This window comes from Pleurodeles waltl, chromosome 6 (genome assembly GCF_031143425.1).
Source record: "Pleurodeles waltl isolate 20211129_DDA chromosome 6, aPleWal1.hap1.20221129, whole genome shotgun sequence".
NCBI classification, from domain to species: domain Eukaryota; kingdom Metazoa; phylum Chordata; class Amphibia; order Caudata; family Salamandridae; genus Pleurodeles; species Pleurodeles waltl.
In genome coordinates, this window is record NC_090445.1 from 24,025,836 (window position 1) to 24,042,770 (window position 16,935).

Consider the following 16,935-nt stretch of genomic DNA (forward strand, 5'->3'; position numbering starts at 1 on the left):
ATCTCCAACTCACCTGTTGGGCCCTGTTTCCAGTTGAAGGCTAGGAAGACCTCCTCATCTGAGGAGTCATCTCCCATGGCTACACTGGTTACCCCAGGAATTTTGTTCTGGGGTTTGTTTTTGGGACAAGAAGTGTCCTTGGTGTGGTGCCCAGACTGTTTACAGTTGTGGCACCAGGCCTTAGTGGCATCCCAGTTCTTACCCTGGTACCCACCTTTGGTTTGGTTTGTGTCTTGGGGCCCACCCACCTGTTCTGGTTTTTGGGGGCCTACAGAGGACTCTTTTTCTTTGTTTCTAGTGTTACCCACTTTCTCCTGGGGAGTTTTTGTAACCCCTTTCTTTTGGTCACCCCCAGTGGAAGTTTTGGTTACCCTAGTCTTGACCCAGTGGTCTGCCTTCTTTCCCAATTCTTGGGGAGAAATTGGACCTAGGTCTACCAGATACTGATGCAACTTTTCATTGAAGCAGTTACTTAAAATGTGTTCTTTCATAAACAAATTATAAAGCCCAACATAGTCACACACTTCATTTCCAGTTAACCAACCATCTAGTGTTTTTACTGAGTAGTCTACAAAATCAACCCAGGTCTGGCTCGAGGATTTTTGAGCCCCCCTGAATCTAATTCTATACTCCTCAGTGGAGAATCCAAAGCCCTCAATCAGGGTACCCTTCATGAGGTCATAAGATTCTGCATCTTTTCCAGAGAGTGTGAGGAGTCTATCCCTACACTTTCCAGTGAACATTTCCCAAAGGAGAGCACCCCAGTGAGATCTGTTCACTTTTCTGGTTACACAAGCCCTCTCAAAAGCTGTGAACCATTTGGTGATGTCATCACCATCTTCATATTTTGTTACAATCCCTTTGGGGATTTTTAGGATGTCAGGAGAATCTCTGACCCTATTTAAGTTGCTGCCACCATTGATGGGACCTAGGCCCATCTCTTTTCTTTCCCTTTCTATGGCTAGGAGCTGCTTTTCCAAAGCCAATCTTTTGACCATCCTGGCTAACAGGGGGTCATCTTCACTGAGAGCATCCTCAGTGATTTCAGAAATGCTGGACCCTCCTGTGAGGGAAGCAACATTTCTGACTATCATTTTTGGAGACAGGGCTTGAGAGGCCCTGGTCTCCCTATTTAGGACTGGAAGGGGGGAATTGCCCTCCAAGTCACTAATTTCTTCCTCTGTGAAGTCATCCTCAGAGGGGTTGGCTTTTTCAAACTCTGCCAACAGCTCCTGGAGCTGAATTTTGGTAGGTCTGGAACCAATGGTTATTTTCTTTATATTACAGAGAGACCTTAGCTCCCTCATCTTAAGATGGAGGTAAGGTGTGGTGTCGAGTTCCACCACCTGCATCTCTGTATCAGACATTATTCTGCTAAGAGTTGGAATACTTTTTTTAAGAATCTAAAACTGTTTCTAGAATCTAATTCAAACTTTTAACAAACTTTTAAACTCTAAAAGACAATGCTAAACAGGGACTTAACACACAAGGCCCTAGCAGGACTTTTAAGAATTTAGAAAAATTTCAAATTGCAAAAATCAATTTCTAATGACAATTTTGGAATTTGTCGTGTGATCAGGTATTGGCTGAGTAGTCCAGCAAATGCAAAGTCTTGTACCCCACCGCTGATCCACCAATGTAGGAAGTTGGCTCTGTATGTGCTATTTCAAAGTAAGGAATAGCATGCACAGAGTCCAAGGGTTCCCCTTAGAGGTAAAATAGTGGTAAAAAGAGATAATACTAATGCTCTATTTTGTGGTAGTGTGGTCGAGCAGTAGGCTTATCCAAGGAGTAGTGTTAGGCATTTGTTGTACATACACATAGACAATAAATGAGGTACACACACTCAGAGACAAATCCAGCCAATAGGTTTTTGTATAGAAAAATATCTTTTCTTAGTTTATTTTAAGAACCACAGGTTCAAATTCTACATGTAATGTCTCATTCGAAAGGTATTGCAGGTAAGTACTTTAGGAACTTCAAATCATCAAAATTGCATGTATACTTTTCAAGTTATTCACAAATAGCTGTTTTAAAAGTGGACACTTAGTGCAATTTTCACAGTTCCTAGGGGAGGTAAGTATTTGTTAGGTTAACCAGGTAAGTAAGACACTTACAGGGCTTAGTTCTTGGTCCAAGGTAGCCCACCGTTGGGGGTTCAGAGCAACCCCAAAGTCACCACACCAGCAGCTCAGGGCCGGTCAGGTGCAGAGTTCAGAGTGGTGCCCAAAAACACATAGGCTAGAATGGAGAGAAGGGGGTGCCCCGGTTCCGGTCTGCTTGCAGGTAAGTACCCGCGTCTTCGGAGGGCAGGCCAGGGGGGTTTTGTAGGGCACCGGGGGGGACACAAGCCCACACAGGAATTTCACCCTCAGCAGCGCGGGGGCGGCCGGGTGCAGTGTAGAAACAAGCGTCGGGTTCGTAATGGAAGTTAATGGGAGATCTCGGGATCTCTTCAGCGCTGCAGGCAGGCAAGGGGGGGGTTCCTCGGGGAAACCTCCACTTGGGCAAGGGAGAGGGACTCCTGGGGGTCACTTCTCCAGTGAAAGTCCGGTCCTTCAGGTCCTGGGGGCTGCGGGTGCAGGGTCTCTCCCAGGCGTCGGGACTTTGGATTCAAAGAGTCGCGGTCAGGGGAAGCCTCGGGATTCCCTCTGCAGGCGGCGCTGTGGGGGCTCAGGGGGGGACAGGTTTTTGTACTCACAGTCTTAGAGTAGTCCTGGGGTCCCGCCTGAGGTGTTGGATCGCCACCAGCCGAGTCGGGGTCGCCGGGTGCAGTGTTGCAAGTCTCACGCTTCTTGCGGGGAGCTTGCAGGGTTCTTTAAAGCTGCTGGAAACAAAGTTGCAGCTTTTCTTGGAGCAGGTCCGCTGTCCTCGGGAGTTTCTTGTCTTTTCGAAGCAGGGGCAGTCCTCAGAGGATGTCGAGGTCGCTGGTCCCTTTGGAAGGCGTCGCTGGAGCAGGATCTTTGGAAGGCAGGAGACAGGCCGGTGAGTTTCTGGAGCCAAGGCAGTTGTCGTCTTCTGGTCTTCCGCTGCAGGGGTTTTCAGCTAGGCAGTCCTTCTTCTTGTAGTTGCAGGAATCTAATTTTCTAGGGTTCAGGGTAGCCCTTAAATACTAAATTTAAGGGCGTGTTTAGGTCTGGGGGGGTTAGTAGCCAATGGCTACTAGCCCTGAGGGTGGGTACACCCTCTTTGTGCCTCCTCCCAAGGGGAGGGGGTCACAATCCTAACCCTATTGGGGGAATCCTCCATCTGCAAGATGGAGGATTTCTAAAAGTTAGAGTCACTTCAGCTCAGGACACCTTAGGGGCTGTCCTGACTGGCCAGTGACTCCTCCTTGTTGCTTTCTTTGTTCCCTCCAGCCTTGCCGCCAAAAGTGGGGGCCGTGGCCGGAGGGGGCGGGCAACTCCACTAAGCTGGAGTGCCCTGCTGGGCTGTGACAAAGGGGTGAGCCTTTGAGGCTCACCGCCAGGTGTCACAGCTCCTGCCTGGGGGAGGTGTTAGCATCTCCACCCAGTGCAGGCTTTGTTACTGGCCTCAGAGTGACAAAGGCACTCTCCCCATGGGGCCAGCAACATGTCTCTGGTGTGGCAGGCTGCTGGAACTAGTCAGCCTACACAGACAGTCGGTTAAGTTTCAGGGGGCACCTCTAAGGTGCCCTCGGTGGTGTATTTTACAATAAAATGTACACTGGCATCAGTGTGCATTTATTGTGCTGAGAAGTTTGATACCAAACTTCCCAGTTTTCAGTGTAGCCATTATGGTGCTGTGGAGTTCGTGTAAAACAGACTCCCAGACCATATACTCTTATGGCTACCCTGCACTTACAATGTCTAAGGTTTTGCTTAGACACTGTAGGGGCACAGTGCTCATGCACTGGTACCCTCACCTATGGTATAGTGCACCCTGCCTTAGGGCTGTAAGGCCTGCTAGAGGGGTGTCTTACCTATACTGCATAGGCAGTGAGAGGCTGGCATGGCACCCTGAGGGGAGTGCCATGTCGACTTACTCATTTTGTTCTCACCAGCACACACAGGCTTGTAAGCAGTGTGTCTGTGCTGAGTGAGGGGTCTCTAGGGTGGCATAATACATGCTACAGCCCTTAGAGACCTTCCCTGGCATCAGGGCCCTTGGTACCAGAGGTACCAGTTACAAGGGACTTATCTGGATGCCAGGGTGTGCCAATTGTGGAAACAATGGTACATTTTAGGTGAAAGAACACTGGTGCTGGGGCCTGGTTAGCAGGGTCCCAGCACACTTCTCAGTCAAGTCAGCATCAGTATCAGGCAAAAAGTGGGGGGTAACTGCAACAGGGAGCCATTTCTTTACAGTGCTCTAGTCTACAAGTGGTATTTAACTTTCCATGCTGTGGATGTTCTTCTGCACCATATACCATGGCCTTATAGGAAAATTAAATGTGCAAATCTTGTTTTAAGCTAATTTAGACATGTATTAAGGCTCAGCACATACACTATGATAGTGTCCCATTGTTACAGTTCAAGATTACTAGCAGGTGAGCCCGAAATGAAATAAAGAATTGTGGTGCCAAGTAAAGCGACCCGCCCACTATAGCTCCTCTCCCTGTTGTAGGGTTTCGTAAATTGTCTTTTGCTCTCTGATTCTAGGTACTGATCAGGCACAGGTGCAGTTCACTAGGTCTCTGCTCCACAGTTCAGAAGCAGTTAGCAGTTCAAGAACTTGTGCCTAAATTAAAGGAATCATTTAGGCCGTAGTCACTGTTCCCACTCAAAGATGCAGTTTGTGCATCTGATTGTCTCTCCTTGAGGCCCCATTACCAGCTCGCACTGTTAGTTTTCCAGCACTGGCAAGTGCTTCTTGGGCTGGCACGGTCAGCGGAGTAAATTCCGGCCCAGGACCAAAACGAGGGTTTCACTTGGAGCTGGAGTGAGGGAGCAGCCCGTCTGGACTGCCCTACAGGCATCCATCCCAGCAGAATCGACCTCTTGGCTGAGATTCAGCTTTTACATACGTATTCCTGTCCGAGTCTGGGGATCCACTGAGGTTTCAGAACCTGTTTGGAGTGGGTCCTTTTCATATGTTGGTTTCTGGTTGTTCCTCAGGCACACAACCTTTATGCAAAGTGATGGCTCTCACAGCAGGTGCCAATAGAGTTAGCTCCAAGCAGGAATACCCCAAAAAACAAACTGGCACAGTGAACTGGCTGCCACAGGCCTCCCTGGAGCAATGAGTGACAGAGAAAAAGTTAGACCCTCCCCAGAAACTTTGTTACCTTTACAACAGAAACCTCACCCCTACCCTCCACCCCTACTATCTCCCAAATGGCCGAGCTCATGAAGAACTAATTTGCAACCATTTGCTAGCTAGGTCTTCATTACATTTCAAAATTGTGCTCAGTCTCCATCCTCCCTTCCTACAATGACTGGGCCTTCGCTCTCTAGCCATGGAATGTACTTCCACTCAGTGCGGAGCTGTCCTTATACTTAGTTTTGTGCCATGTTAAAACCACGAGTATAAAAAAAAATTATGGATGTAACAAATGTCAGCCACTGGTAATTACTTGGCCGCATTCCAGTCCATTGCATTTTGCACATCCTGCCTCCTCAGTATGGACCCTGCCATATGCAAATCAGTCTTGACCCTGTCTTCAGTGGTAATAGCCCAACTCGAAGTGCCAGGCCAGGTCCTCCCTGAACAGGAACACAAGCAACTCCAGGCCGGTTTCGCCCTTATTTTAGTGAGCTGTCCACCCATCTATGCCACGCACAAACAAAAGGCCAAAACGTTGCCTATTGGTTCCCCTCCCATGGCCCAAGGGCAATGCTCTATAGATAAACTGGTCAGGGATCTGTGCCTTTGCTTTTCTGCCACTCCCTCTCCTTATGTATGTGATAAGGAAGCTATAGAAAACATCTCGCTCTCATCCTGGCCAATCCCAGACAACAGTGGGTTTCGATCATCCTCCAATCCCTGTTGGTTTCCAAGCAGAAGCTCCCCAACACACTGACCTTCTCAGGAAGGAAAATCAGACGCCCTAACCCCAAAGAGCTCCAACTAGTAATTTTGCACCGAAGGTCTTAGAGTTTAGTTATCTCATTTAACAGCAGAAATGTATTGATATTCTAAGGAAAGCCATTCGGCCTGCTACCTGGGCTTGTTGTGCAGCAAAGTAGAAAAGGTTTGTTCACTACTGCATTTCAAGTAAGGTGGATCCCCTCAAATCTAATGTCCATGATTTTATTTAATACCTTCTACACTTTCAGAAGTCAGGGTTAGCTTACACTTCTGTACATCTTCACCTGGCTGCTACTGCTGCATAGATGAAAATGGGGAACACCCCTCTTTATTTATAATTCCTGTTGTTATATCTTTCATGGGAGGACTTAAAAGAGCTATTTCATCCAGTGTTCCTGTTGCCATACCCTCGAACCTAGGTGTTGTTCTTAAGACTCATGGTTCCCCATTTTGTACTGTTACACTCCTTGTCGGCCCTCTCTTGGAAAGTAACTTATAGCTAGTATGTCTTCAGGGCACATTAGTGAGATATAATCCTTTACCTTCTAGGAACCGTTCATTCAGGTTCACAAGGATAGGGTGGCTCTTAGAATTAGTCCAAAGTTCCAACCCAAGGTTGTATCCCCATTCCAATAAATTGAGCTCCCAGTCTATGTTGTTCAGCCACACTCAATGACAGAAAGAGCTCTTGATAAGTTAGAAGTTAAGCTGTAATTTACTACATTGACAGAATGAAACCTTTAAGTAAAACTGAACAGTTGTATGTAGCCTTTGCTAAACCTCACACAGATCACTCAATCTCTAAAGCTGGTATAGTTAGGTGGATTGTAAATTGCATCACAACCTGCTACCATAAAGCTAAAAGAACACTACCTTTGCCTGCTAGAGGATGTTCTACTCGTAAAACTGGATGCATCAGTGGCCTTTTTAGGTAACATTTCCATAGCAGACATTTTTAAAGCAGCTAATATTGTCAACCCTACACATCTTCACAAAGCACATTTGTGTGGCTATTCATCCAGTGACTTAAATTACTTCAACTAGAACAACTTGCTACGTCTGAGCCCAACTCTTGATGGCAAGAGCCTGCAGAGGATGAGTCATCACCACTGTGTGCTAGGAGCAGATGTTTACATGGTAAGTAACAGTTTCCTTTTCTTTTTAATTGTGTTCAGGCATCTTAATATGGTAGCATATATGTCAAATCAGTACCTGGCATTGCAGAAACCATGAACATCAAACCAGTGGGAGAGGCTGGCCTAGCCCGGGTTTTATTGTGACATTGAAGTACCCATTGATCTTTAATTTATTTATTTATTTTTACACTTGGAGGTACATTTGTCAAACACCTGATAAAGTACCATGTCTTGACTTATACATTTGGAGTAGCCATCGAAGGCTTCTTAAGTGGCTGAGCCTTCAGCCAGGAGGATGCTTAGGACCTTACGTAAGAAAGGAGTAGGTAGAGTAGAGCCTGCCAGATATTTATAAAAGTAATGCAAATGATTTATAAAGGGAGCCAGAAGGTGTTTTGTACATTATTAGCTACACATAGGTTAATGAACTCCTTTAATTGCAGAGTTTCAGTCTGAGGTGTTTTGCTATTATTCTGACTGAAGTCCAGTACAGACAGTTTGTTGTCTATTGTCGATGGTGCTGCAGTATGTTCCACAGATAAGTTTGGCTTTCTCTTGAAAGAAATTCAGTTATTAATTCCATGCTTCCTCAGTACGATCAGCCACACAGATAAGGTTTTCTGGGTTCTGAGTGCATTCGAGATGTGGAAGTTATTTCTTGTTGAAGGTGCCTACATGACGGTAGGCGTGCTACGATGTTGCATGATGTACACATTCAAAACTGATATACCCATGTGTGGTTAATGTACGATTCCAGTGGTGTTTTCTTTCCTCAAAAGAGGGGGTGTTGGAATTCTTTGCTCCATTTTGGGACAAAGGTAGCTTGTGACACTACTCTTCCTAGAAGACAGTCAGCATGTGAATCTTCTTTTGTGGCGTTCCATGGAAGGGCTGGAGATCATAGCCACATCTCTCTTCTTACTACTCAAACATGGAATTCCTCACACACCATGAAGTAGAGCAAGCGGAAAAGTGAAAATTGAACTTTCTAGGATTCTTATAACAGGAAATAAGTTTTAAACCATGAAGCTCTAAAAGGAATTCTAGGTGCTGGAGAGCTGTTTCAGAAATGTATGTTTTTCATGAGGCTGTTTAGGTGCAGAATATGTCAAGCATGGCATGCCCAGGGATCCACCTTTGAAGCTGAAATAAGTTAAAGCCTCTATACCTCCACACTCCAACACACTCGGCGTATTATATGCAGTTTAATGATGTGACTCCTCCGATGCTGTAATCAGCAATCATCACTTTACACATTTATTTTCTTCGAACGAGCTTGCTTCTTGCCACTGTGGCAAAATGTAAAAATTAGATTTTTCATTTGTTCCCAAATGAAATCTGCTGGTTCATTAGCTTGTGACTAAATAGCGTTTTATCTTTCCTACACAGCTGCGCGTCTGACTTCTAGTGCCTCTGTACCTTCCATCCAGCAGAAGGCAGCGAGAGTCAACCCACTGTCTGCGGCCCCCAAGCCTGGCCCTGTACAGGTAATTTCGAGGCTATTTATTTACATGTGTGTTCCGTAATGTTACCTTCTAGCCGTGTAAGTGGTTTGGAGCACTGTAAATGTCCAAAACAAAGGAGTAGCTGCTGAGTGCTTTACAGGTGTCATTGTTTGATTGAAGTAGTAGGATGGGGAAAAAACATTAACAGATCACTGTGAGCACTGGCATTAAATGATCTAAGGTGTGAGTGCAGTGTCCATATCAAGGAGCAAAACATGGGATGGGAGGAAATGTTTGAATTCATCTGAGCCTCTGGTAATTCCTTTTGTTGTATTGAACTGCTTCTTTTTTTGGCTTGTTGTTCCATTACACGAACGTTCCGACAATATGCATAGACGTAAACCAATGCAGCACGAGCTGCAAGATCGTATTCCCCCCCAGACATGGATTCTGTAGGTAGGGAGTGCATGCTGGTAGTTCCCACAGGCCATTTGTATCATCCCAGGCACCAAAAGTGCTCATGCCTGACTGTGCTAAATCTACTTCAAGAGCTTTGTCGCTCCGTCCCCATTCATGAGCAAGACTTGCTCACTCACTGTTAAACCTTCCGCATATACTTTCGGGGTGGTTGAGGAGGCAATTGTTGGAAGCCCACTTACTCATGTAACACAACCGTGGCATTTACCCTCCAGTGTAGTGGCACTCAATGACATTGTTTCTACTGCATTCTTCCAATAATGCTGACTCGTGCCAGTCAGTGAACACAGCAGACACTCGAGTGCTCTGAATTTGTCAAGGAAAGCCTGCCTGCTGTAATGAGAAGCTGACATTCCTTTATAGTCCTAAATTAGCAGTGCATTGGATACTTAATAGTAGTTATCAAACCTGTATTAGTTTGTATCAAGCTGCTGCAAATTTGAAATGGTATATATCTCTACTAGCATTTTAGCTTAATAGCTGTTCGTCACATTTCAAGAGCATGCCTCTTAAGTTATCCTTTGATTTTATGACAATATCTGGTCATTTCCACAACTTTCTTTGTTGCAAGCCTGCTGGTAATCCCAATTATTGTGAACTTCTCATGGAGCTGTGCAGTAAGAAAAGAGGGCATTGGGGAGGCATGAGGTTGATTGTTGTTTGAGGAAGGTAGAAGTGGGCATTAATATTGCTGAGAAAAGAAATACATTGAAAAGTAAACAATCAATTATAATTTTTGATGTATTTATTCTTTTCGTATTGGGAAATTCTTTAAAACTAGATGGATACCCCTCACACCCCAGAGTTAGTTAAGGTCTTTCATATAAACAACATTTCTGATAATGAGCAACTTATTCAAGGCCATAAAACAAAAATGAGTCAAAGGAAAACTGAGTTATCTCGACAGCAAGTACAGATGGCACTCGGACTTCCCATATTTCAGAACTTGGGAAGAGATCTATTTGAAACCACAAAGCTTCAATCAGACCTCCTCTTTTCAGTTAGTTACTTGTGTGTCTTAGTCAAGCAGCCTGTAGGAATACACCATAGAACCCAGAAAAATCACTAAACTTTCCGGCAGTGCCCATAATAATGGCAGTGGCAAGGAAATGATCCACTAAAACTATCTTTCCATCCACAGGCTGCTGATAATTCAGCCAGCATTGGTATTCATTCATCACATCAAAAGGAAAATCACCCTTTAAACTCCAAATATTTAATTTCCTGCAGATGTTGCTTCAAGAAATGTGTGAAATGAGATCCAACCAAAGCAAAACCAACATTTCAGACCCAGAATGATAACACATTAGATGTCTGAAGTCTCGTATGGGTTGAATTGATGGCCTAGAAGCAAAACTCTCTGCTTGCAATTATGTATGCGTCTAGTGCAGAGTCACTGTTCTTTCAAAGGGACTACGACATTAAAACCAAAAAATGAGAATGTCGAAAATCTGTCACAGTGACTGAATTTCTGGCTTGGAGGAATTCCTGAAGGAAATTAGAAGGGACAGGGCATGATTCCACTTGTTACACATTTGCTTAAAAGCCATGTTTAACCTTCCGTCCCAGCCAACCTCTCTGTAACAAGAGCCCACAGATTTACTTTTAACCAACCAAGACCTTCTGCTAGACCTCACACCATCCGGACTCGGGGATCTGATTCTTGCCAGAGCCATTTATAAAAAATAATTTCAAGAAACTAATGGATTTCACTTTTTTAATAATCCCTGACATTTCTCATAAGACTTCAAAAAAGGATGGGTATTCAAACAGAGTATTAACAAAATCAAAACTCTGGTAGCTCAAGCACAACTATTGCAGACAAAAATTAATAGTACTACAGTCTAAGCGATTCTAAGTGTTCAGTCAGCTCAAGCTGTACTGAATAAAACATGGAGCACAACCCATTGAACTAAAGTGATTATGACAATGCTGCATTTGCTTTTTCATGCGTTGAGGGGTAACAACAATGTTTACTATTTGATAAAAAGAAGTGTCACCATCAGCTGGGCTTTATAGACTCTGTGACAGGGGGTCTGTAAGTGTAGTTGGGAGGGGCGGAGGGGTTCTATGAATTTATGTTTGGGCAGCCAAGATTGACTATGCTACAGGAGTTATGCACTTAAAAAGAACCACTTTCTACCAGTTGCAAAGTGATCCCCCAGTCTTTCACTTTCCAAAAAACACATCCGATTTCAATGTAAAAATATGGTGTGTCCATGTTGCATTTCCTGTCGCTTGCATTAGGACTACCCACACAGGTGAGGAACCAATTTTATTGGGAGACTTAGGGGAACACAGAATAAAAGAACAATTGGTATTGCCCCTTGTCTTTCTCTACATTTTTTCCTTCCAAATGTAAGACAGTGTGTAAACAAGATGTCTATTTGAGAAATTCCCTGTAATTCATATGCTAGTATGGGGACCCGGGAATTCAGAAATGTGCAAATAACCACTGCTTCTCAACACCTTATCTTGTGCCCATTTCGGAAATACAAAGGTTTCCTTCATACTCTTTATATTTCACCAAATGAATTGCTGTATGCCGAGTATACAATGAAAACCCATTGCAAGGTGCAGCTCATTTATTGGCTCTGGGTACCTATGGTTCTTGAATAACCTACAAGCCCTATATATCCCCCCAACCGGAAGAGTCCAGTAGACGTAACGGTATAGTGCTTTAAAAAATCTGCCATAGCTGGCAAAGTTCTAGAAGAAAACGTGGACAGAAACAGCTTTTTTTCCACCTCAATTTCATTTTTTATTTTTTTATTTTAGCTGTTACTCTCTGTAGCAAAATCTTGAAGGATCTACACAAATGACCTCTTGCTGAAATCAGAATGTTGTCTACTTTTTAGAAATGTTTAGCGGTCCGGGATCCAGCATTGGTTTCACACCCATTTCTGTCACTAACTAGAAGGAGGCTGAAAGCACAAAAATAGTAAAAATGGGGTATGTCCCAGGAAAATGCCAAAATTGTGTTGAAAAATGTGGATTTCTCATTTAAGTCTGCCTGTTCCTGAAAACTGGGAAGATGGTGATTTTAGCACTGCAACCCCTTTGTTGATGCCATTTTCAGGGGAAAAAAAACACAAGCTTTCTTCTGCAGTCCTTTTTTCCCCATTTTGTTTGTGTGAAAAAAACCACATTTTTGCTGTGTTTTGGCTACTTTCTTGGTCTCCTTCAGGGGAACCCACAAACTCTGGGTACCTCTAGAATTCCTAGGATGTTGGGGAAAAAAGGAAGCAGATTCGGCATGGGTAGCTTACGTGAACAAAAAGTTGAGGGCCTAAGTGTGAACTGCCCCAAATAGGCCAAAAAAGGCCTGGCACCTGAGGGGAAAAGGCCTGTCATCGAAGGGGTTAAAAGGCAAAATAGTTAGAGGTGGAGATTTACATTTTTATTCAAAACCCCCTGTATGGTTCAGCTCCCTCAGGAAGGAAGACAAATAAACCCAAATTAGACTACATTTCAAAAACAAAGCTGCCTAACAAGACTGCATATTTCTCTCCCTCCCTTGATTTTTCCCTCTTTCTCTATCTCACTGGTCAGCAAACAGACCATGGAATGGAATGCTTCCCACAGTAATGGCAGGACTTTTGATCCAATAAAACATTCCACTGATCACATGTTTGTGCTGGATCTAAGAAGGATGATGGTCTGCACCTGAACAATACTGCAGAAAAGGGTACATAATGAATATCAATCAATCATGGATTTGTAAAGCGCGGCTATTCACCCACAGGGCCTGAAGGCGCTGAATGTAAGCGCGCTGTTTAGTCGAAGAGCCAGGCCTTGAGGCCCTAGACAACTAACTTGTTTTAATAACTTATAAGAGGGGACTAGAATGTTGGTGCACTTGTGGAACTGAGACTGAAGCAAAAAACAAAGTGTTCCTGCTTAATGTGTGATTGCTACCCATGAGTGCCCTGACTGCTGCCTTTGCATTCTTAAGACTGCGTCCCAAGACGCATAAAAGTGGTACTAATACAGATATTGAGGTTGAATTAGTTGTTTGCCTTGGCGAACAAATGACTGTCCGCAGACCTTTTTAAACACTGTGGGCAAAGTGTGGCCCATGGGTATAACAGCATGCATTATATAAGAATTTATATACGTCCATCCATGTCTACTTGCAGTAAAACTTTAATTCTCCATATCAAGTGGAGTTCATAGAAACCATATCCCCCTATGCTTTGAAATACCCCTGTTCAAAAAGAAGTCTCCTAAACAGCGGCAGCCACCGCAAATCTCGAGGGGAGGCGTGGAGAGAGGGGGGACGGGGGATAAATGAATAAAATATATAATAATAAAAAAGTACCTTTTTTCCTGTCGTCGCCACCTGCCGCGTTGCTCCTCTGGTCTGCTTGTGGTGTCCCAGCATTCCCTGGGATACCAGAATTGGCTCCCCAGAAATCCTGGTGCTGTGTACATGCTGAACATAGCATGTAAGATGTGTCTCGATTGGTCTGAGCAACTCGGAGTGCCACTCAGACACAAGCCCAGGGTCTGTTCTGTTTCTCCAGCCCAGCTGTGTATACAGCTGGGTTGGAGAAACCTAAGTGCACATGTGTGTTTGGCTGGCATGAAACGGTCGGCCAAACGCACATACGCACTTAGTGCACTCTCCACTCCTCCCCTCTCCCACCCTGAATACACTGCTGGGTGAGCCAGCAGATGAAAGATACAATGATAATTAAATATCATTTTATGTTTCATCTCCTGGCTTAGCCAGGGGGCGACGCTCCTTCGCCATTGCACCTAGAATAATCCTTCTCTGGACATGCCCCGAAAATCTGCACTGCCTTACCCGTCCCTCCCTTCCATCATCAAATGTGCAGCCATCTTTTCCTCATCTTCAAAAAGATTCCCAGAACTCTTACTCTGCAACACTTTAACCCTCTGTTTTCTGTATGTGCAATATATATTAGATACCTAACAGTTCCCATAATATGATGCTGGATTCCCATTGCACAACTGATAAGCTTTTGCTCTGTTGAACCTACGTTAGACTATGACCTAGCCTGCTGTTTCAGGTGAATTTACAATTTGTACTTAATTCTGTTTCTTTTTTCTTTATTGACTCAGTACTAAGAAAAATGCAGAAGACAGCTGTAGGAAGCTGGCTCTTTATATACTATCTCAAAGTGAAAGATAGTGTACACAGAGTCCAAGGGTTCCCCTTACAGGTTGATAGTGGCAAAATTAGATAATTCTAATGCTCTATTTTGTGGAAGTGTGGTCGAGCAGTAGGCTTATCAGAGGGTAGTGTTAAGCATTTGTTTTACACACACAGGCAATAAATGAGGAACACACACTCAAAAGACTTACTCCAGGCCAATAGGTTTTTATATAGAAACATATATTTTCTTAATTCATTTTAGAACCACAAGATTCAAGATTTGAGGTAAGGACACGAAATGCAACGTACTTCACACAGGTAAGTACAGAACTTTGATTTAAAACAGTAATACACACAGTGTTGGTTAAAATGGCAAAATAAGCTATTTTAAAAGTGGACACTGCAAAAATCAACAGTTCCTAGGGGAGGTAAGTTTGTTTAGTTTTCTCAGGTAAGTAAAGCACTTACACAGTCAGTCTCCTGGGCATAGGCAGCCCACAGATGGGGGTTCAAGGCAACCCCAAAGCCACAGCACCAGCAACACAGGGCCGGTCAGGTGCAGAGGTCAAAGGAGGGCTCAAAACACACAGGCTCCATCCGGAACCCATGTCGATGATAAAGTCTTAATTAATTTGCCTAACCACACTGACAGATTGCCACCATCCCATGAGGGAATTTATTTGGTTACTGTTCTCGAGAGGGTGGATGAAGTTAAGGGTCTGGTGTTATTACTGATGGACACCTTAAAGGGGGGACAGGCACAGAAGCCTGAGTGCAAGTGTCAGAGGCTAGATGGGGGTTAAACGGGGTGGGAGTATTACCTTGTCTGATTTAAGTTTGAGAGTAGGCACTCCTTCTTTGGGGTCCGCTACCATCCCTGCTCCAAAAAATGTGTCCATTTCTTGCGCAGAGGGACACCAGCTTGCGCCTGCAATTGTAAGGCAGAAGCACAGTATAACTCCTACAAACAGGAATCCCTTGGGGTCCCAAAGGTCCGCTAAAGTTCAAGCTACTGACCTTGTTAAGGGCCTTTTTGGGGATGTTGGTCATCAGGTTCCTTTTGAAGCTGCAGGCTCCTTTGTATATTTTACTAAGGCGCCTAGGTTTCCTACTGATGCAGTAGTCCAGGCTAGCACTAAACGGCCAGTTCACATGGGCCAAGGACTGAGGAGCAAAGGTGGCACCATTTACATGGCTGAGGTGCCTAATTGCCCTCTGGCTCATCGGAAAGTCATGATTCCCTGATAAATAAGGTTATTTACTGGCTACGTGCTCAGCGCAATTGTTTTTCAGTCATTCGTGCTGATTTCCCCGAGGTGGGCAGACATAGTCAACCTGGCTCAAACTTTGACTTTATCTCTATCTGTTTTGTAGACCAGTTGCTGGTAGATAAACTTATGGACTTTGAATCGCGTACTAGCTATCTTAGGGATCTGAGAGGGGTTGATATTAGACTTGTACCACATGCACCTGCCGCCCGTTCATCTATATCCCCGGATGGCCCAGTTCTACTCAAAAGTGTGTTCTAGCTCCGGTAGTAAAATCTTCCCATATACCACCAGCAACTGATTGACTACATACTGACCCATATCTAGCAGTGTCTCCGGTGCTTGACGAGGATATACGTCATAGGGAGACCCGGTGTCCTAGGTCTAGAGATGAGGTAATTAGTTCAGAATTATCTATTATGTCCTGGAATTTAGCGGGGTTTGACAGGAAGTTGGGTGACCCCGAATGGGTCAATTATATTAACAATCAGGATATTTGTCTTTTTCAGGAGACTTGGGCCGAGGATCAAGTTTATATAGACGGGTTTTTATCATATTGTGTTGAGGCTCAACCAGCAGAGAGGGGCGTAGGTCACGCTAAAGGGGGCCTACTGATATCTTTGAACAAGAGACTACAGTGTGATCACTCTGTATTAAAAATTGATTCACCCTATTTATTGGGAGAACAACTTACTTTTTATTGTGACTTTAAGATCACCATAATTAATGTTTATGCTTGTTCTGTCCCATGGGGATTAGAGTCTCAGACTCTGGCACAGTTGTCTGAATTCTTGGATACCTTGCACCCTCTGGCGAACTTAGTGATTGCTAGAGACATGAATTGTACTTTTGAACCTTCCTGTTTACATAGTGGTCTAATGGATGAAGAAGGTGAACTTTGGGGTATTCCACAACTAACGAACAAACGGCTGTGTATTCGTTCCTGTGCTGCTTTCCAGTTGGTATCCTTACATCTTAAACATGGACTCAGGGCCTGTAATGGCCGTACTCCCTCTGATTTGGGCACTGCGCTGACCTTCAAGCGAGGCTCGTCCACCAGTGTAATTGATGATTTTCTAGTGGATGTTAGGTTATGGCCCTCCCTAAAAGATATGAAGGTGGACTCACGTTACAAGAATGATCATAATCCTTTGCTTCTTACTGTCTAACCCCTTTTTGATAAAAGGGATTTATCAGTTGTTTGTTGATGTAATGGCTGTATACGAGGATTATAAAATTAATGACATTCCTCTTCTTAGTATCCATGAAGATCTGTTGAAGAAACTGCAGAATATTTTTTATAAAAAGATCAGTAGCAAGTATTCTGATGGTAACTCTAAAACCAATGTGTGGATTAACAAGGAGTGTTCTGAGGCTAAATTAGCACTAAAAACAGCTATTACGACATGTTCTCAGGAGGCGATACAATCAACTAGGCTTGTTTATAATAAGACCGTAATACAAGCAAAGAAAAGCTGGAAAGATTCAATCTGGCA

General features: G+C 44.1%; 1 protein-coding gene across 2 annotated transcripts in view; it reads left to right on the top strand.

Moving 5' to 3' along the window:
* The window catches only part of NUP214 (nucleoporin 214), a 387,516-nt gene that overhangs the window by 64,888 nt on the left and 305,693 nt on the right, over positions 1-16,935 (top strand). For both annotated transcript variants that reach the window (XM_069237075.1, XM_069237076.1), the window contains exon 14: positions 8,517-8,614. In XM_069237075.1, the coding sequence (XP_069093176.1) occupies positions 8,517-8,614 (98 nt within the window). The remainder of the gene's footprint in view (positions 1-8,516; positions 8,615-16,935) is intronic.